Below are 21,194 nucleotides of genomic sequence, written 5' to 3'. Positions count from 1 at the left end.
CCTAATTTGGGGATTTGGAAGTCTTAGTTCTGAGTTCTGGAGTATCATTTTGGAGGTCTGGGTCTGATTTGAGGGAATTGAAGCCTCAGTATAGATTTAGGGCCTAAAATCCCAATGTAAAGTATAAGGTATGAGATTTAGGGTCTGGAGTCACAGTTTGGGTCTTTGAGAATTAAGTTTTAGGGCCTGGAGTCCCCACATTGAGTAAGGGGTCTTCAATCTTAGGGTCTGGGGAATCAGAATGGGACTCACCTGTGAGATCTCAGGTTTAGGGTTGGGTTCACAATTTCAGGGTCTGAAGGAACAGTTTAGGGGTCTAGAAGTCTTTATTTTAGGATCTAAGGTCAATTTTGGGAACGGAGGTTTGCTTTGGAGGGGCCTGGATTTCTTACTTTAGGATTTGGGTTCTCAGTGTTAAGTTTTGTGGTCTGTGACCTTATTAGCAGGATTGGGGTCATATTTAGGGATCAGAAGTTGACTGTCTGGGGGTCTAGGATATCTCAGTATTAGAGTTTAGGCTTTGTAGATTTGGGAGAGCTCCTTTTTGGGTTCTAGGTCCTCACTTTAGGAATTTAAAGTCATAGTTTTAGTGTTTTAATATCATGGTCTAGGGGTCTCAATCTACAGTTTTCAGGCCTGTAAATCTTCATTTCAAAGTCTCCCTATTGGGAAAGTCTCAGTTTTGAAGTCAAAGTTTGGGGATTTACTGGTTTTTGTTTTAGGTCTGGATCATAATGTAGGGGCTCAAAATTAAAATCTGGGATTTATAGACTTCAGTTTAGAGGTTTGGGGTTTTAATTGGGGTGTCTGGGCCTGTATTTGAGGAGATGGAGACTCTATTTGTGTTGGATCTCTGGGTGCTCAAAGGAGCATCATGGGGAAAATGAAGGGTGCCTATCATGCTGCCCATTCTTCTGGAATCCCAGAGGTCACTAATCATTTTTCCCCTATTTGCAGATGTGGGGTTCCAGCAGAGACTTGTGTTCCCCTGAACAGCCCAGAGCCAGTTCACTGAGTCCCAATGACAGGTAAGGACTCCTCCTATCTCCCTTATAGCTCCAGCCATTCTGATTGAATAATAATATAACAATATTACTAGACTCTTTGCTAAACCCTTTGTTTGTATATCTGTTATTCCTTACAACAACCCCAGGAGGAAGTGGGTATGAATAGTCTCACCATTTTCCAGATGAGAGAACTCTGAGGTGATTGGTAAAGATCATTTCTAAGGTCCTTGCAGGCTTTGACATTCTGAGTTTGTTAAATTCCCTTTCTTTCTTTTATTCACTCATTCATTCATCCATCAAGCACCTATCAAGTGTCAGGAATCTTAACAGAGGGGATTTTCAGACAGATTGAGGGTTGGATCTGATTTCTTCCTCCCTCTAAAGTCTGGATAAATAAAAAAAAAATAGCCAGAGATCATCTTTTCTCCTACCATTTCCCCCAATGGCTTTGCATCCAGACATCTTTAACATTAACTCTAAAATTAAGCAACTACAGGTGTTCCTCGACTTATGATGGGTTTCCGTCCTGATAAACACATCATCATAAGTTGAAAATATGGTAAATCAAAAATACATGGCTGACTGAGAGCTGTGGCTTGCTGTCGCTGCCCAGTATCATGAAAGAAGTACAGTTTCTATTGAATTTGTATTTTGACTTGCTTTCACACCACTGTAAAGTCGAAAAATTGTAAACTGGACCAGTGTAAGTGGAACCATTCTAAGTTGGAGACTGTCTGTACTTTGTTCAGGTTGTCTACTTAGGTACTGTGCTCAGAATGAACACCAAGAAGGAAATGAAGAATGTTGGTGCTGCTGCCCATTCCTCCTAGGATCCCAGAGGTCACCAACAATTTGTCATTCCCCCCTTTCTAGATATGAAGGTCCTTGTATTAATAAAGACTCTTAGTTACAATTAATGGAAACCTAGCTAAAACTGGCTTAAGCATAAAAGGGTATTTATTGGAACATTTAAACAAAAAAACTCAGGGGTGTCAAATTGGTTCCAGGGTGGGAGTTAAATGATGTTGCTAAGAATCTGCCTCTCTTAGCTCTGCTGTTGTCTGTGTTGGCTTCCTTTCTAAGCAGGTTCTCCCTTGGGGAGGGTAAGAAGGCTCCCAGCAGCTCCAGGTCCATATCCTGCAAGCTTGACACCCCCAGGAGAAAGAGCTTCTAAGATTGATTGACTCTGATTGGCCAAACCCGGAGTTAACACCCCAGCCTTGAAGCAATTACTGTGACTATTCTTGGCTGGACCTTGGTTCCGTGTTCCTAGTGGAGGGGAAAGATGGGGTCAGCCTTTCTGAGGCATACGGACTGAGAGTGAAGTGGTTGCCCAAAGGAAAATCTAGGTGCTATTATCAAAAAAAGGGGGAATTGGATGTTGGTCAAACAAAAACAACAGTTATCAACCATAGTCATTCAATACTATACTTCTACCCCATTGTCCAATATTTCTTACCCCTAAATAATCCTGACAAATGACTGTCCACCCTCAGTCTTTAACTAACATTTCATGAAAACTTCCTATGTACCAGGTACTATGCTAAACACCCTCCACACAAGATCAAATTTTTCCAGCCACCTCCGTTTTACAAATGAGGAAAAAAAACAGGCACAGAGAGATGAAAGCACTTGTCCAAAGTCACACAGCAAGTAGCAGAGCCAGGATTTGTTATTTTAATTTTATTTTTTGAGACAGAGTCTCACTCTGTTGCCTGGAGTAGAGTGCTGTGGCAGCATCATAGCTCACAGCAACCTCAAACCCCTGGGCTCAGCCTCCTGAGGAGCTGGGACTATAGGCATGCGCCATGATGTCCGGCTAATTTTTTCTAGATATATTTTTAGTTGTCCAACTAATTTCTTTCTATTTTTAGTAGAGTTGGGGGTCTCGCTCTTGCTCAGGCTGGTCTCAAACTCCTGACCTCGAGCGATCCTCCCATCTCAGCCTCCCAAAGTGCTAGGATTACAGGTGTGAGCCACTGCATCCACCCAGTTTTTCCATATCTAATATGAGAATTTAAACTGGCTCTTGGGAATGAGAAATTTAAACAGGGCTCCTTTCCAGCTCCTGTAAAATAAAGTAGCTAGGATGTGTTCAGGCTGCTTAGCTCAGGGAAGAGGAACCTCAGGAATTAGATTAATTTGCCACTTCGAAAGGCTGAGAGGCCATTGCAACACAGAAGCAGCATTCATTAATTCAACAGTTTTTTATTGAGTACCTACTAAGTGCCAGGCATTATTCTAGGAATTAGGGACATATCCAGGGCTGCATTCTAGGCAATTTTTTCTTCTTGATCCCCTTCCCCAACAACAACAAAAAAAATCAAAAATTGTAGTTTATGATAGCAGGATATAAAGACAAGTATAATAAAGATTGAATTATACTCATTTTTTCCTTATAATTTAAACGAAATTAAACATTTTTATGAGCCTCTAAAAGTATCACGGGTCTGAGGCACTGCACCTTATGGACAAGTCAGCCTGAGATATAGCAGTAAATAAAGACAAAAATCCTTGCCCTCGTAGGGTTTATAATAAACAATTAAAGAAATAAGATTTCAGATGCTGATAAATGATTTCAGATGCTGATAAAAGAATGTGCTTATTTAGATTAGATGGTTTAGATTACATTTAAGCTAAATGCTGAATGGCAAACAGGAAACTAGCCATGCAAAAATCAAGGTGAGAGAACATTCCAGGCAGAGGGAATAGTAAAGGCCCTAAGGCAGAAATAAACTTGGCAGTTTAGAGAAACAGCAAGAGGACCCATGCAGCTGAAGCTTGACCTATTCCTTGCAGACCAGAAGGCAGAGCTGGGATTAGTGGGTGGAAATTATAGACTGTGAGGAAAGAAATTAGCTAAAACCAGAACCATCCAGCAAGGAAAGAGGCAGCCGTGGGAGGGAGGACCTCGCTCCTGGAGGACCCTGAGAGCGGAGCCCAGGTTGCACCTCTTCAGGACTGCTGCCCAGGAGGGTGCCAAGATTTGGGGATTTCTAGTCACTCTTTTGCTCCCTCCAGATTTTTTTTTTTTTTTTTCTGGCTTCTGTGTTTGCCCAGAAGGCTCTCCTGGTGCTTTGCAAATCCCAGAGTAAATACCCAGGGACTACAGTTGATATGAAACCATCTTAGATATGGTCAAATAACACCTTGAACTTTATAAATAGACCTGGATGCTTTTTTCCCTTGATTCTCGTGTTCCTCATTGAGGCTTCTAAGGGCCCCTCTAGAACAGAAGGAAAGTGCTGTGCAAAAGATAAATATCAGGGCTAGACAGGACTCTAGAGGTCAGCCTACTCAATTTTTCTCCAAGGATAGAATCCCATCACCCCTTCCCCTCATAGTTATGGTTTCTACCAGAAGGTAATTGGAAACCAAGTGGTTATTTTTTTTCTTTCATTCCTTCATTGAGTTGCCTAATATGTATGGTCTCCTGTGTTCATAAAGGTTTTGAGGGGGCAAACTAATGTGTAAAGCCCTTTAATGGCTTCCCATTGGTCAAGATAAAGGCAAAATGCCTATGTACTATGGGCCTATGAGGCCTTGCCCCATCTGGGCCCCGTATCCTTCTCCGGCCTTGTCTAACCCCACAGCGCTCCTTGCTTTCTGTGCTCCAGACACTCCAGTTTTATTTCCTTTGAATGCTCCATGTTCCCTCATGCCACAGGGCCTTTGCATGTGTTGCCTCTATCTAGAATGTTCTCTTTCCCTCTTCATCTATACATTTCCATTCATCATTCTGAACACGTTCTGGGCAGATTTACTTCCTCAGGAAAGACCTCATTGATTATGTCAAAGCCCCCCATAACAAGCTTCTATAACATCAAGCAACTCCTTTGCCCTCATCAGGGCCAACTTCATGGACATGTGACCTGTGCTGTCACTCAGTGCCCTTTGCTTAGAAGGGTCCAATGCTTGGTTTAATGCTCTGTTCTTGCCATCTTGAAATTCTTAATTTTCAAAGAAGAAAATTAAGATTTCTTCATTTTCATTTATAATGCCCCCTTAGCCCAGCAAATTATGTAGCTTGTTCTGCCCTTAGTTGCAGTTTTATGTTTGTTTGTGTGATGGTTTGATGAATGACTTTATCCCAACTGTCAGCTCCAGAAGAAGGGGCTATATTTATTCTTTTTTTTTTTTTAAGACAGTGTCTTACTCTATTGCCCAGGCTAGAGTGCAGTGGCATCATCATAGCTCACTGCATTCTCAAGGGTCTAGGCTTAAGCAATCCTCCTGCCTCAGCCTCCTGACTAGCTGGGATTACATGCATGGCTAATTTTTCTATTTTTTGTAGAGACAGGGTCTTGCTATGTTGTTCAGGCTGGTCTTGAACTGGCCTCAAGCGATCCTCCCACCTCAGCCTTCCAAAGTGCTAGGATTACAGGTCTGAGGCACCATGCCCAGCCCTTGTTTTTTGTACTTTTATCCCTATTGCCTATCACAGTTCCTGGCACATAGTAGATGGTCCATAAATAATTGCTGGCCAGGCACGGTGGCTCAAGCCTATAATCCTAGAATTCTGGGAGGCCAAGGCAGGAGGATTCCTTGAGCTCAGGAGTTCAAGACCAGCCTGAGCAAAAGCAAGACTCTGTCTCTACTAAAAATAGAAAAATAAGCTGGGCATCGTGGCATGTGCCTATAGTCCCAGCTACTTGGGAGGCTGAGGCAGGAGAATCACTTGAGCCTAGGAGTCTGAGGTTGCTGTAAGTTACAATGATGCCACTGCACTCTACCCAGGATGATAGAATGAGACTCTGTCTCAAAAAAAAAAAAAAAAAAAGTCATTGCTGAATGAATGAGAAAGATTCATTTAAGAATTTAGAGTTTGGTTAGGGCCATAAGTGTGTCTCCCATACTGCACCCCCATCTCCCCAAGGGCAGTGACTGAGTGATTTTTCTCCCTTTCTGAGGTGTCTAGCACAGGGCTTGGCAAAGAGGAGGTACCAGTTCATGGGCGTGAGTCAGAACTAAACATACATCTGTAATCAAGGGAGTGCTTTTGGCTTGACCGTGCTGCAGGTGACACAAAGTGTTGTAGACATTTAGAGTGGGGAAGGAAGGCAAGGGAGATGGCAATTGAACTGGGCCCTGAAGGAAAGTGGGTCAAGAATTGGTGGCAGTAGAGGTGTTTAGGCATTCCCAAAGGAATCGCATGAGCAGTGGTAGTGGTGTGTAATTTGGAAGAAACACTCAGTATCTTTGTGTCTCCATCTGTCAGGAGAGAGGGGTGGAAGGGTGTGTGCCTGGGTATATTATGAATTATGAATTCAGAGATTAGGCCCTGTCAACTCTGCAGCTGCCCAGGAGTCAACTTCTTTCATGCCTTATTTATTCATTCATTTAGCAAATACACAGTGAGTTCCTGTAACGTGTAACCCTGGTCTAGATGCTAGAAGTACAATGGTTCCCCGTACCCAGCTGACACTCCAGCACAGGGATCAGAGACATGTGTAAGCACAGGGGCTGGGGGACCTTAGCAGAGGTACATCACCCATCCTATGGAATGAGGGTCAGTTGACGAGAAAGTCAAAGGAAGTAAGAAACGAGGCCAGAATGGTCAGCTGGGCCAGGCCATGAAGGGTCTTATGGGCCATATTAAGGGTTTAAACTTGATCCTTAACTATGGGATGGCATTGAGAGGTTTGAAACAAGGGAGTGACGTGGTCACATTTGTGTTTCAGAAAAATCACCCTGACTCTACTAGAGAGTATGGATAGGGGAGGCCAGATTGGGAATGGTGGTGCTGGGAGACCCGGGAGGATATTAAGACATTGACTAGGGCAGGGGCTGTGGGGAGGAAGAGAATGGGACAGAGGAGGAATGGGCAACATTTGGTGACTGATTGGTCAAGGGGGTAAGGGAGAGTGACAAGTCCAGCTGATGGCTGGGATTCTATCTTGGGTGCCCCAGGGTGGCGGGCAGGGAGTGGGCACCCCTGAGATAGGGAACCCTGAGGCAGGAGGTTTGGGGTCAAGTGCTGAATTCAATTTTGGATGTCCTAACCAAAACCAGCTCTTGTCCCCAAACAGGAAGCAAAGGAAAAACCACACCAGCCAACTGCAAGAGCTGGCATTGCTGCTACCCGTGGCCCTGAAGACTGGCAACAAGAAGCTCACCAAGGTATGGGGACTGAAGGAGGGAGGCAGATTTAGGAGGCAGGTTTTTGAATAGTAGCAGGCGGGTAAACCTGTTCTGGGAAACTTAGACAGACCCTTTCAGTGTTATCATTGGTCCTGCTCTGAACAGGAGTTTCTGGGAGTCTGTGGTCCTATGACTAGAAGCCTCAGGGACTCTTTCTTGCAAAGGAAGCAGGGGGAACTGGGAGGGGGAGAATAGACAAGGCACAGGGTAAGGATCATCACTTTAGGAGTCAAACAGCCGTGAATTTCAGCCGCTGTCTTCACAGCTGCAGAACCCTGGGCAGGTTCCTCAGGCTACCCAGCTTCTCCAAGCCTCAGGTTTCTCAACTGTAAAACAAGGAAAAATAACTCCTGCTATGAGAAATATTGTGAGACCAAAATGACATAGCTGTGACAGGCCCAGCACATAGCGTGTCCTGAATAAATGACGGTTCCCTTTCCGAGTACCTGCTAAGCTAACACCTTGCTCGCAGTGGGAATAACTTAATATGGAACTCGGATCCTGAAGGCTCGGTGTGATGTTATCTTGCTCTATTTCCTCTCATTTATTCGTTTACTCATTCATTCATCAGCCACTTATGGAAAGATTCTTGGATGCCAGAAGCTGTTCTGGTTGCAACAAGGGGAGGCAAAGAAATTTGGGACCCAGTCCTCATCCCCTGGAAACTAAGGGTCTGGTCAGGAAGATCAAGATTTGAACACAGGAAAAGCTAATCCCAGCTGGAATGTGCCACTTGCCTTTAGAGAGCTCGAGAGGAGTAGGTTTTTGGGACAGATTTGCTGGACCCTGATTCTGATCTTTTCCCTGCCTACCACATTCCACCAACCACCAGATCATGTTAATTCTCGCTCCTAAATATCCCTCAAGAGTAGGTGCTTGTATGAGTTTCCTATAGCTGCTGTAACAAATCACCACAAACTTCGTGGCTTAAAACAACACAAATTTATTTCCTTATGGCTCTGTGCGTCAGAAGTCCAAAATCAGTTTCACTGGACTAAAGTCAAGGTGTCGGCAGGGCTGGTTCCTCGTAAAGGCTCGAGGCGAGAATTCATCCCCGTTTCATTTGCCAACTTCTCGAGGCCGCCTGCGTTCCTTGCCTCATGATGGCCCCTTTGAAGCCAGCACTGTAGCATCTTCAGATCTCTCCTCTCCTGCTTCTGTTGTCACATTGTCTTTGACACTCCTGCCTCCCTCTTATAAAGACCCTTGTGATTACATTTGGTTCCACCTGGATAGTCCGTAATCATCACCCCATCCTTGACTCAGTCACAGCTGCAAAGTCCCCTTTGTCACATAAGGCAACATATTCATAGGTCTGGGGACTAAGACATAGACATCTTTAGGGGGAGGCATGATGCAGCCCACCATGGTGCTAAAAAATAGTTGAGAAATTTGAGATTTGGTGTGCATAGGTGCTGTCATAGGTTCTTGGGGAGCCAGAGATGACCAGGACACAGCCCCTGCCCTCGAAGAATGGCAGTCTAGTCAGGGGACAGGCAATGTTTCATAACTGACCAGAGGACCACATCTGTTGGAATTCTCCCTGGGTCTCAGCCTGCTTTCTTTACCATTTATCCTCTGTTGCCTTAAGGACCCCTCTTCTTCCCCCTCTTCATCTTTCTCTGCAGTCAGTTGTGGGCCCCTCTCCACATACTACCTGCGTCCCAGTCTGTGCTTAGCCTCCCACCTGCCCCATCTCTGCCTAGAGAGCATCATGACAGTCAGTCTCAGGGCTGTGTGACAAGCTCAGTCTGGTGCTCAGTGAACTAATGGCAGCTATGCTGTTGCTGCTGTGTGTTTGAGACCTGGGATACACCTTAGGTTCGTGGCGCTCTTCCTCACCACTCTGGCTGATTAATTGCCCCTGCCCCATATAACTCTGTGGCTTCTCCCTCTGACCGTCAAAGCCCCCAGTGTATTACTGTGATTGTTTCCTTGTTTCTCACCCTCTTTAAGAGCCTCATGCTCTACCGACTGAGCTAGCTGGGCCCTGACCCCCTTCAGATGGAGCATTCTGTGAGAGCAAGGACCATCAAGGATAAATCTCTGTCCCCCTTGACCACAGGACCTAGCACAGAGCAGATAACAATAACAATGGCTCCCAACTTATTAAGCATTCTGTGTGTCCAACCCTGAGTGCTACGTGTCTTACATACATTTTCTCATTTAATCTTCCCACAAGGCTTGTGAAAGATGTATGGGTATCCTCATTTTTTAATTTGAAGACACTGAAGTGCACAGGGGTCACATTGCCCAGAGGAACACAGCTGGGTAATGGCAGTGAGAAAAAGAGTCAGATGTGTCTTACTCCAAAAGCCTGGGCCTTCAACCACTCTGTCTCTCAGTGCTCAGTAGACGTTTGTTGAATGACTGAATGAAGTCTCTCTGTTGAGACAGGTGTAGGATCTGCCAATCTTACCTTCAAAAGGTCTCTGGGATTTGAACTTCTGATGTAGCTCCCAAGCTAACCTTCCTGAAGTTGCAATGACTGAGCCTTCTGTCCTGCAGTCTGGGACGATGCCCAGTTGTCTTCTGCATAAAACCTTTATACTAGTGAATAAAAAGTGACATTCATATACTTCACGGTTTACACGTGCCACCCCTCGTATTGGGGATACTAAACAAAAAAGACAGTATTTGCTCTTGAAAAACCATGGTCTAGCTATACTTTTTCTCATTTAATTGCTTGAGAATTAAATGGTGAAGAATTAAATTGGTGAGAATTAAATTGGTGAAGGTGGGCTCATTCAATCATTGACACAGCATTTATTCAACAACTAATGTATCAGACTCTGTGCTAGGTGATTTCACACATACTAATATATTCAGTTCTAATGATAATTCTCTGAGCCTGATGGGTATCCTCATTCCCATCACACAGATGAGAAAACTGAGGCTCGAAGAAGTAAAATGACCTGCTGCCAATACTCAGCCAGTAAGTGGCAGGTTGGATCCAGGTTCTTCAAAACCAGTGTCCTCTTGGCTGTGTTACACATGTTTCTTAGGTTACAGAGTTAGACTATAGCTTCCTCCCATGGATCATGCTAAATCATTCCAGTGACTGTGTCATCTTTTATGGAAGTTTCACCTAAGTCCCTTCATAAGACCATTTTTACTGATTCAGGGTTTGGAAGATCATTGCTGTTGTATTGTTACTCTAGGGATTCAAAAAAGTACTTCCTAGTGATCTTTCCTCACCTATTCCCCAGGCTAACTCCTTCCACACCAGGTCCCAGTTCCTTTCTCAGAAAGGCCTTTCCAGACACTAATTTTGGAATCCTTTGTTAGAGTCTTTTATTCATAGTGCTTATCGCACAGTCGATACTGTTGCATGATTTGTGAGTTTATTAATGCTGGATTATAAGCTCCATGAAGGCAAACAAAAGCACATCTCCTTTGCCCCTGCACACCTGCCTCTTAGTGAGTAGTAGTTGTTTTTAGCTTCCTGTCTCCAGTACCAGCGCAGGTGGTATTCAGTGGCTGCATGCATGATGCCTGCTGGGTAAGAGGCCTCGTGCTTGGTGCTGTGGGGCAGGTTCATTCCTTGACAGTCCCTGGCTGAGTGAACTCTCAATGCTATGTGCTTGGGATACAAAAGGCAATTAGCTACAGTCTCACCCTCAACTAGTTCAAGGTCAGTGGAAGAGACCAACGTGTAAACAGATAATTATAAAACAGTGCAGCCTGTGCCTTGGGGGAGATAGGCCAAGGGTGTTACAAGAGTGCTGAGGAGGGAACAGCTGAGCCAGCCTGGGAGAGAGGGGTGAGGGAGGCGGGCATGCTTCTGGAACGGGAGACTTCTATGCCAAGGCTCCCAGGAGAAGCCAGGTGAGGGAGTTTCTGGGGAGAAGAGGAGGGCTTTGCAGATAGAGAATACAGCATGAGCAAAGGGCGAAGGGTGAGAAGCTGAGCAGTGTGTGCTGAGAAACTAGACCAGGAGGCCGGCAGACCTGGGTTCACACTCCAGCTCTGTCACTTCATCTCTGTGGCCTTAGCAAGTCCCTTTAGCACTCTGAGCCTCAGTTGCTTTAGCTATAACCCTTGTCACACTGGGCCGTGGTGAGAACTAAATAGCAGAACTGGAAGGCCTCTGCCAACGGACGCATTGTTGAGGATGGGGTGGGGAATGGGGTCCTGGAGGCTCTCTGTCTCTGGCCCCAGCAGTCTCGAGTCCTGGCTCTTGTGCTCAACCTTGTCTTTCTTCTGCGGGGCAGAAGGAGATTCTGCTGCATGTCCTGCACTACATTCAGTACCTCCAGAGAAGCATCGATGTGGCCAAGGCCCTGCTCAAATTCCATACCAGTGCCAGAGAAGATGGACTTGGGGGTGAGTAGTTCAGCTGACATTTCCTGGTGCCTGCTATGTGCCAAATCTTGTTCTGGCCATTGTGGACACTGAGTGACTTGGACAAGTCCAGGCCCTCCTGAATCTCAAGGCCTGGCGGAGGGGACAAAGTCAGAGAGGTATGCAAGGTGCTGTGGGAACTTAGAGGATAGGGGCCTTGGAGCTACATGTTAAGAACAGTAGGTGCCGGGCGCGGTGGCTCATGCCTGTAATCCTAGCACTCTGGGAGGCCCATGTGGGCGGATCATTTGAGCTCAGGAGTGCGAGACCAGCCTGAGCAAGAGCGAGACCTCATCTCAAAAAAAGAAAAAAAAAAAAAAAGAACAGTAGGAGAAGGGGCGATCCCCACCAGGCAGAAGAAACAATATAAGCAAGAACGTGCAGCCATGAGAAGACACTTGTGGAGTGTTTGGGGACAGGCAAGGAGTTGGGTGTGATTGGAGGGACTGTAGCATCGGAATGACGTGTGTGAGCTCCTGAGCTAGATCCTGACTCAGGCACGTCTTTGTGACCTTAACCTCTCTGTGCTTCAGTTCCATCATCTGTAAAACACTATCATTTCCCTTCTGTGTTTGTCGTGAGGATTAAATGAGTGAATACGTATAAACATAACACAGTGCCTGGCACATACGAGTCACCCAATACTGGATGTGCCGAGTGTTGTCATTGTTACTGGAGTGTGAAATTCACAGGCAGAATGATAGGAGAGGAGGCTGGAGTGGTTCAGCAGGGCCAAGGATGGCAGGGTCGAGATCCTGAAGGGCTTCTAGTGCCTGGCTATGGAGGGAGATGAAGAAGATGAGAATAACTGAAGGATTTTATGCCAGGAAAAAGTCATGATCAGATTTGTCATTTTTAGAACAAGGTCCCTAACATCTAGCATAGAGAATTGGTTATGAGATTATGAGAAACTGAAGTCAGGGAGATCAGAGAAGATACTTTTGGCAGTGATCTGGATAGGAGACAGTAAGGCCCAATCTAGCTCTGTAGCTGAGAACAAGGACAGAAGTGGGTAAATATGGGAGGTGTTAAGGAGGAAGAATGGGGAGGCCAGAGGGAGAGGCCCAGGGCAACCCCCGAGTGGGCAGGGTGCCCTCGCTGTGCTGAGGAAGGTAGGAGGAGGAGCCGGTTTGAGGTGGGGAAGAGGGTGAAGCATCTCGGAAGGGTTGAATCTGTTCTCCCTCTCCACCGAGGCCCAGAACAGCCCAGGAGAAATCTTAGTTTTCATCCTATACTTCTGCCTCCTGGCTCTGCAACCTTGGACAAGTCTGATCTCCTCCCATGGCCCCAGTTTCCACATTTGTAAAGTCAGCCTGGGGACCCTCCCTGCCCTAGGATTGGGAAGCATTGTCTGGAAGGCAGAAGATGAAATTGGGTGAGGACAGGGGTGGGGATCTGACCTATCTCCTTCTCCATCCACCCAGGGCTGGGTCGGAACCCAGCCAGGCGGAGACACTCTACTCCTTCTAGCTCCCCGTGCTGTCGAAAGTCCCATCTTCGGGGGGCCTGCCAGAAACCTCGGAAGAAGAAACTGACCAGAGTACCAGGTACAAGCCATGAGTGGAAGAAGCAGGGTTCCTTCTCCAGGGATGCTGTTGCTCTGGGGGGCCTACTTGGCACTCTCTGCCTGGGACCAACTCCTAGCTCCTCCCTGGACTAGAATGGAAGCCTCACACCCAGAAAGTCAGGTTTCATTGGACTGGGGTAGAACCTGGGTACCAGTATTTTTTTTAGAGTTCACAAGTTGATTCTAACATGTGGACAGGGGTTGCACTAAGTGGCATCTAATTGAGGATGTGGACATACCCAGAAGGGCTGGTGAGTGACCAGGCCAGGCAAAGCTTTGAAACAGATTGTCAGACCCACAGCAAAGAAGGCCCCCACCTGAACCATACTCTAGTGACATTCTGGCAGCCGCCAGACCCCTCTGACACCCAACTCTCTGCTCCTTCAGAACGCCAGACTTGGACCCAGAAGCCTCGCCGCTCTCTGGCCCTGGACAAGCCTGAGAAGCTGGTGACCCCAGACCAGAAAGGAGGAAACATGGGGGGGACCGCCCCCCCTCCAAGATCCCCTCACTCCTGCAGTCACCATAAGGCTGCATCGTCCTTGTCTCAAGGTGGTAGAAATGGAGGACAGTCCCACCTGACGTTCCTGGATATGGCTGAGAGCATTGTCCACTGTGACATCTTAAGTTGGTCTCTTTACTCACTGTTAATGTTAACTTAGTCTTTCATTTAAATGCTGCTTTTTCAGCACCGCTGTGTCCCAGATACAGTGTTAGTAGCAGGGGATACAACCGTGAACAAGATAGAGACCGTCTCTCACTTTGCAGACGTTATGGTCTCGTGCCCAGTGTTCTTTTTTATTTCAGGCTGTATCATGAGGGTAAGGGTGGGACAAGATCAGATCACCCTCATGCAGGGCTTCAGGTCACAGAACTGGGGATAAGGGCAGGGCCTCCTCCTCAGGCTTCACTTGAAGCAGCCAGACTCTCTCTCGTGACTCCTGTCACTGCACCAGCTTGGAAGAGGTGTGATGACGCATCCCGCACAGAGCTGGGTGGGTGGGGGAGGTCTGGATGCAAGACTGGAGACCTCAAATCTGCTTATTCCTGCATTTGTTCATTCAGCCCTTACTCCCTGAGCACCTCCTGTGTGCCAGGCCATGTGTGGGCTGCTGGTGACAGATCAGTGACCAAGTTCTCAGTCCAATGATGGAGTCACCCACATCACCAGATACTGATAGTCCTGGGCTTGCACAGGAGGCTGGGGCCCCAGAGGAGGCATCTGACCCAGCCTGGGGATCAGGGAGGGCTTCTCAGATCTTCCTGCTAGCTGTGTGACCTTGGGCAAGTTACTTGAGCTCTCAGTGCCTCAGTTTACTTGCCTGTAAAACGGGTATAATAACAGTACTCTTTGGGAAAGGGTTACTATATAGTATGCAAAATACTTAAAACAGTGCTGGCCAGAGTAAGCACCAATACTTGTGTGCTATCCTCGCTGTTGTCGCCAGCATTCCACTTAAGGATGTCGTCTTTGTTGCAGCTTCTGATAGGGATGTGGGATTCAATAAACCTGGGCATGATTTGGGGCTCCCCTGAGCCTCATGCAAAGGCTCTGCAACCTGAGGTTCTGCTAGGATTGGGAAGCAAGAGGCAGCACGGCAGGACCTGGCACCTTTCCGTCCCCTGCGTGCGGGAGTCCTGGGATTTGGCCCAGTCCGCACCAGGGGTCATCCTGATTTGCCCCCTTAGGCTGCTGTTGCGGAAACAGTATCCATGACGATGGGCCTTATCCTCCTCTTGGGGAACAGGAAGGTGCTGAGAGCATCCATTTTCTCACCAAGACACAGCCCTGTTCCGGGTAAGGGATCCCCAAGGGCTTTGAGTGGGTGGTGCTGAGGTGTTTGGTCTGGTGTGGTCGAGGGGGGTAGTGAGCGAGTGAAATGAGGTCGATTCACGTCCCCTGCTGGGGCCCTGTGAGCACCAGTGGGGGTCTAGCTTTGTGCGGACCGTGAGCTCACAGGGAAGCCTGGCTTCCCATCTCCTGGATGTGGCTGCAGCCTCCTCACTGGCCCCTCTGCCTTCCCTGTCACCCCTCCAGCCCATCCTTGCTTGACTAAGTGGCTTTTCTAACACACAGACCTTGACCACGTCAGCCCTTTCTCAGTGCCTGTAGGGTAGAGCCCAGATAGTTTAACTGGCTCTAATCTTAATTTGAGACCTTCTGTTGCCCCCAGTTCACTTGTCAGCCCTCTCTCCTGCCCTTCACTCATGAATCTCACACTTAACACCAAATATTTGCCATTCCCCACCAAGCCATGCCTGGCCCCCACTGGGCTTCTCACACCTGGTCCCTCGTCCTGGAGAGCCTGTGCCCTGTCCACCTGCAAAACTTCCCAGTCTTCAGGCCAAGATCACTGCACTCCCGCTGCCTCGTCCTCCTTGAAGCCCCTGGGTCACAGCATCCCCATGTTGTCAGGGTCTGTTTACCAACTGGTCTCTCCTGCCACGACTTGAAACTCCTTGAGGGCAGGAGCCCGAGCCGGTTGAGCTTTCTGTCGCCAGCATCCCCCAGGGGCCAGCAAAGAGCTGAGCCACGTCTTTACAGATGGCCACACTGAGACACCCAAAGGGGTCACACAGCAGCTTCCAGCCCAGGGCTGTGTGTCTGCCTCTTAAATTCCATTCCTTGCAGGCAGAAGCTGTTGCTCTACAATTCCGGTGAGGAGGTGGATAAGAAGTCTCTTGAAGCTGACCCTTGGCTTCCTGTCTGGACCCTACAGGACAGTCCCCATGGTGACTGAAACCCTGTGTCTCATAGGCTGCTGTGGGGCCTTCTTGTACTTTCATTCTGAGGATTTCTATAGAAGGGGGGAGAGTGGGAAAGGGAATGGAGGTTCACTAAGCACAGGGATGGCAAATGCAGTGTGCCTACTATCTCTCTGCCATCGGTTGCCATGGCAGACATTGCTAATTGATCATCACTCTTTCCTTTGAGCCCAGACACTGCCTCAGAATCTTTCTTAACACAGAGCTACAGGTAGCTACAGTCAGTCTATCAGATCTGGCACATTATAATATTGATTTTTTTTTTTTTTGCCATCCGGGACATAATGCCAAGTGTTGTACCTCTTAATTGCCTCTACCAATGACTCAAAATGAGAAATTGACAGAGTCACCCTTCCCCAGCGTCTGGCACCATGTCCTCAAAGCTGGCTGCTGTGTTGGGGCAGAGGTCAATCTCTGGGCTGATGTGTTCTTTTCAGGGAGCCCGCTGCCCTTGGGGCCTCCGAAGATTGATACCTGGAGTGTGATGGGCAACCCGATTGAGATCCTAGGACTCAGCCCTTCCCTCTTCAGCTCCCCGGGCAAACTGCTGCCAGAACAGATCTTGGAGGATGGCGCTGAGTATCTGACTGAAGGTGAGCATCCAGGGCCTGCCACTTGGTCCGTTCAGGAGACACATGGTGATGCCACCGTAAGCTTCAGCCTGTGCCAGGCCACGCTGGGTACCAAGAGGTGAATCCCACCCAGGCCCTGCCTCAAGGAGCCCACAGCCTAGCGAGGGAACAACCACAGGCCAGTGTGGCGAGTGGAAGGCTCTAGGAGCCCCTTGCTCTGCCTCAGGGTTGGAGGTCCCCAGCGGAGCAGGCCTGTGAGCTGGGTTTGGGCAGAGCGTTATAAATCCCACAGGGGAAAGCCCGAGGAGATGCCAGCTCGTGGGGACAGCAGGGCTGAGGCACAGCGCTGTGAGAGAAGCATTTCTGCTCTAGCAACCCCTCTGTTCTCCCTCCCCGGCAGATCTCTTCGAGGAAGTGTACTTATATCCTGAGTCTCCAGCTTCTGCCTGCATGCCTGAGGCATCCCAGAAGGTAGGCATCTTCCACCTGTCTGACCATGGACTCATCATCCATTTTCCACACACCTTGTTTACAGCCGGATTCACTGGTCCCTCCCCTGTCCCTTGCAGCGGCTCCCCCACCCACCAGCTCACTTGTCCATCCAGTCCTGCTTCTCATCCTTGCAAAAGCTCACCCCCCCACTGTGTGCTCACTACCCAGCCTTGGAGCACTCACTGTGCTGGGCGCTTGGAACGAATGAAACAAAAAAGATAAAAGCCGAAAGCTGCTGGTGCTCCTAAAAGACCCCACGTAATTTTACAGCTACTCTATGAATCAGGGTCTCTTGTGGCCCCATTTTACAGATGAGGAACCAGAAATCAGAAGTGATCTCAAGAATCATCAGCTGGGGCCGGGCACGGTGGCTCAGGCCTGTAATCCTAGCACTCTGGGAGGACGAGGCGGGTGGATCGCTCGAGGTCAGGAGTTCGAGACCAGCCTGAGCAAGAGCGAGACCTCGTCTCTACTAAAAAAATAGAAAACAATTATCTGGCCAACTAAAAATATATATAGGAAAAAATTAGCCGGGCATGGTGGCACGTGCCTGTAGTCCCAGCTACTCGGGAGGCTGAGGCAGTAGGATCACTGAAGCCCAGGAGTTTGAGGTTGCTGTGAGCTAGGCTGACGCCACAGCACTCACTCTAGCTGGGCAACAGAGTGAGACTCTGTCTCAAGAAAAAACAAAAAACAAAAACAGAATCCTCAGCTGGAATAGAGTCCAAAACCCAGGACTTCCCCCTCCCAGGCCTCTGGGCTAAGCTGTGTAGCCACCATCTGCTCCAGGAGGTCGCTGTCTGACGGAGACTCAGCCCCCCAGCTCTAGTCCCCGGCTGATTCTTCCTCCAGGGTCGCCTCAATGAGTAGCTGAACTGGCAGCAGAAACAAAAACACACACCAATAGCAGAGCTTTTAGTCAGTGCCAGGCACTATGTGAAGTGCTTCTCAACCCCTCGAGGCACATATTGTGACTCAGATTTTGTAGATGAAATCCATGTTCATGGAAGTTAAGACTTTCCCAAGGCGTCACAGCTGCTGAGCGCGTAGCAAACTGGCGGGTTTAAGAAGGTATTGCCAGCCAGGCGCAGTGGCTCACACCTGTAATCCTAGCACCCTGGGAGGCCGAGGCTGGTGGATCGTTTGAGCTCAGGAGTTCGAGACCAGCCTGAGCAAGAGTGAGACCTCTGTCTCTACTAAAAAAAAAATAGAAAGAAATTATCTGGACAACTAAAAATATATAGAAAAAATTAGCCGGGCATGGTGGCACACGCCTATAGTCCCAGCTACTCGGGAGGCTGAGGCAGGAGGATTGCTTGAGCCCAGGAGTTTGAGGTTGCTGTGAGCTAGGCTGACGCCACAGCACTCTAGCCCAGGCAACAGAGTGAGACTTTGTCTCAAAAAAAAAAGGTTTTGCCCCAGAGGAGGTAGGCACCCCAAGCCCAGTGCAGCCCCTCTCCGACCCCTGTGGGAACTTTGGAAGATTTGCTTGAATGTCTAAGGGGTGTTGAGACGAGCTTGTCTTTAATCCAAGCTGCTTCCAATGTTCATGTTACATCCTAGAAAAGCAGTGATGGGGGGCGGGTGAAAGGGCACCGCCCAACCCTCCTCCCATCATTCTCCTTCATCATGGCCCAGGACATACCATCTGAGGCTCTGGAAGACCCTCCTGACTCCCACAGCCTGTGCCAGTCCTTGATCTCGGTAGACCACTGCTACCTCTCTCTGAGTGAGAACAGCAAGGTGCCGTCCAGCTCTAGCTCAGAGGACAGCGACACAGAGTCCATGTGGACGCAGCAAGAGGTGAGAGAGGTGGCCGTCTGCCAAAGCCAGTCAGGCATCTCTTGCCCTCTCTCATCTCCCTGTCTCCCCCACCCAGGACATGTGCGCCAACCCCCAGGGCTTGCAGACCTCCAGTGATGAGGATGGAGACTATACGTGGACCCCCACCCGGCAGGCCTCAACCCTGTCTGCAGCCGGGAGAAAGGCCAGGAATGGCCGAGCAGGCAGGGGCCCTGTGAAGCCCAAGGAGAGCAAGAAAGCCTCCTGCCCCACCCAGACGAAGAAAAAGTGTGTCAACGGTTTCATCATGTTTTGCAGGATGAACCGGAAGCAATACATCCGGTGGGTGGGGGGTCCTCTTTGGTGCTACCTGCACTGTCTGCTCACCCCCCTAGACCATGTGGCTCCCCACTGCCATCTGACACATTTGCCCCTTCCTCGAACTCATTAACCCTTCCTCAACCACAGTCCTCCCCCAGAATTTAACCTGGACCCCTCGCATTGGTCAGGACCTATCAGTTGTAAGCAATGATTTCAGACTTAAGAAAGAAAGGAAATGAATTGGCTTATTATAACCTATAAAAAAGGGCAGGGATAGTTGCCTTCAGATGTGGTTGGTTTGAGGGCTCAAACAACACTGTCCAGAATCTTTGTCCCTCTCTCTCAACTCCTCTGTCCTCTGGGCTGGCTTCATTCTCCAGCATGCTGGGCTATGTTGGAGGCACCCAGGAGGTGCATGTTTGTGTCCTTTCTACCGCCCTAGCAATTTTGGTGGGAGGAGTGCTCCTATCTCTAAGGGTTCAAGCAAAAGTCCTGAGTCTAAGTAACTTCGATAGATCAGCTGCCCAACCCTGAACCAGTCGCTGCCAGGCCTGAAGCCAGGGGAGGGGGAGGCCCCCCTGCTACAGTGCAAAAGAGCTGGTTCCTTTACAGGAAGATCCAGGTGCTAGTGCCAGGAGCAGTGGCTACAGGTCCCCTATACTCTCCTGGGACATGGGGTGCCCCCTTGTGAACAACCATTTAATCCCTCTCCCTTCTTTGACTCCTCGGCTCCAGAGGGTACATAATGGGGGCCTCACAGGCCAAAGGGATAGGAAAGATCTGAGTTTTCAGATGGAAAACTGAGGCCCTGAGAGGGCAAGGGCCCCCCGTGTGGCCATAGCGATGGCCTCTGCCCGAGTCAAGGTGCCCCGCAGGCTTCTCCTTACCTCCCCGACTTCCTCCTTCTTCCTGTCCCAGAGCCTGCCCTGGGACCGCATCCACGGCTGCCACCAAGGAGCTGGCCCAGCTGTGGCGTGTGATGACCCAGCAGGAGCGGAGACCGTATTGGTGAGAAGCCCCTGCCCAGGAGACCTGGTGGTGGGTAGAGGGGCCTCCCGGATCCTAATCCTGCTCCGATCTGCAGAGCCTTAAGCTTCATGGTATTGGAAACAGGTTGGGAGTTTACTGAGCTGGGGAACTGGTGTGCACCAATTTTCAATTAGCAGAGAGGTAGCTGAGCAGGGCAAGTAGCCTAAGCGGGGATTTGGACCCTGCTGCCTCAGTTGCTTTTGCCTTCTCGGCCACGTGGAGTTTCTCAGAGCATGGTTTTATTTTCCTGTCACTTGGCTTCTGTCTTTCCTGCTCTTCGTCGACCCCCCCTTCCTGAAACCTTGTCCTTTCCACCAACCTCGAAGAGCTGCCAGCTGCCCGTTTCTGAATTGGCCCCTGAAACACTCACATCTGTGCACAATTTTTAAGAGATCCTCAAAGGAGCGTGGGACTCCTGCAAAGAGCCCTTGGCAGAGTCCCGTCTTCCCAGTAGGGCTAAGACACTGGCCTCCCTCTCAGCCAGGCCCTGGTCACTTCTGGGCCCAGAGCATTAGGGGTGGGACAGAGATGCCCAGGAGGTGAGTGAGGAACCCCTGATCATCCTGCCACCGTCTCCCCACAGCATCAAGGCTCGAAGATTCAGCCGCCAGCACAACCGCATCGTGAAGCAGGACAACTCCAGCAGTGATGAGGACGATGACTGGGAGATGCCCAAGCCCTTCTACCAGCTGCTGGCTGAGAAGGCTCGCTGTGCCTCAGACACGGCCTCACTGCCACCCCCCTCACCATGGGTGAGAGAGGGTAACCCCCTCGCTCTCCTCCCTTGCAGCTCTCGCTTGAAGCCAGGAGAGCTTGTCCCCTCCTGGGCATTGAGCCCAGCGATGGCGATGCAGGTCTGCGTGGCCAGTTCCCACAGGGCCTGCAGAGGGATGTAGTTACTGCTCTGCCGCTGCCCTGCTCAGGCAGAGCTGCCCCCTCATAGCACTTCTACCCTGTGCCCACCAGAGGAACCTCAGGGCGGGAGGGAGGAAACCTTAAATGAAATGCAGGGAGGTGAAGTTTACAGGCAGGGGCTGCCCTCTGCCCTTCCTTTCCCCACCCCAGAACCAAATGGTTTCAACCCTCTTCATTCTCACCTCTCCCCGCTCCTCCCTCCCCTGTTCTATTTATAAATTATTTATTGTTTTAAACAAAATAAAGCAAGTGCAACCC

General features: G+C 49.1%; 1 protein-coding gene across 1 annotated transcript; it reads left to right on the top strand.

The window, feature by feature from the left end:
• The first annotated feature begins 957 nt into the window (after positions 1 to 957).
• On the top strand, positions 958 to 20,964 carry MEIOSIN (meiosis initiator). Its single transcript, XM_045531851.1, has 16 exons — positions 958 to 1,028; positions 1,737 to 1,759; positions 2,281 to 2,356; positions 6,983 to 7,127; positions 11,363 to 11,474; positions 12,917 to 13,039; positions 13,447 to 13,686; positions 14,749 to 14,857; positions 15,692 to 15,792; positions 16,263 to 16,418; positions 16,798 to 16,868; positions 18,528 to 18,692; positions 18,769 to 19,013; positions 19,911 to 20,000; positions 20,605 to 20,773; positions 20,812 to 20,964. Exons 1-16 carry the CDS (start codon positions 958 to 960, stop codon positions 20,962 to 20,964), a joined length of 2,049 nt encoding a protein of 682 aa, XP_045387807.1.
• The last annotated feature ends 230 nt before the right edge of the window (positions 20,965 to 21,194 follow it).

Source organism: Lemur catta, chromosome 19, assembly GCF_020740605.2.
Source record: "Lemur catta isolate mLemCat1 chromosome 19, mLemCat1.pri, whole genome shotgun sequence".
Lineage (NCBI taxonomy): Eukaryota > Metazoa > Chordata > Mammalia > Primates > Lemuridae > Lemur > Lemur catta.
This window is presented reverse-complemented; position numbering and strand designations above follow the sequence as displayed.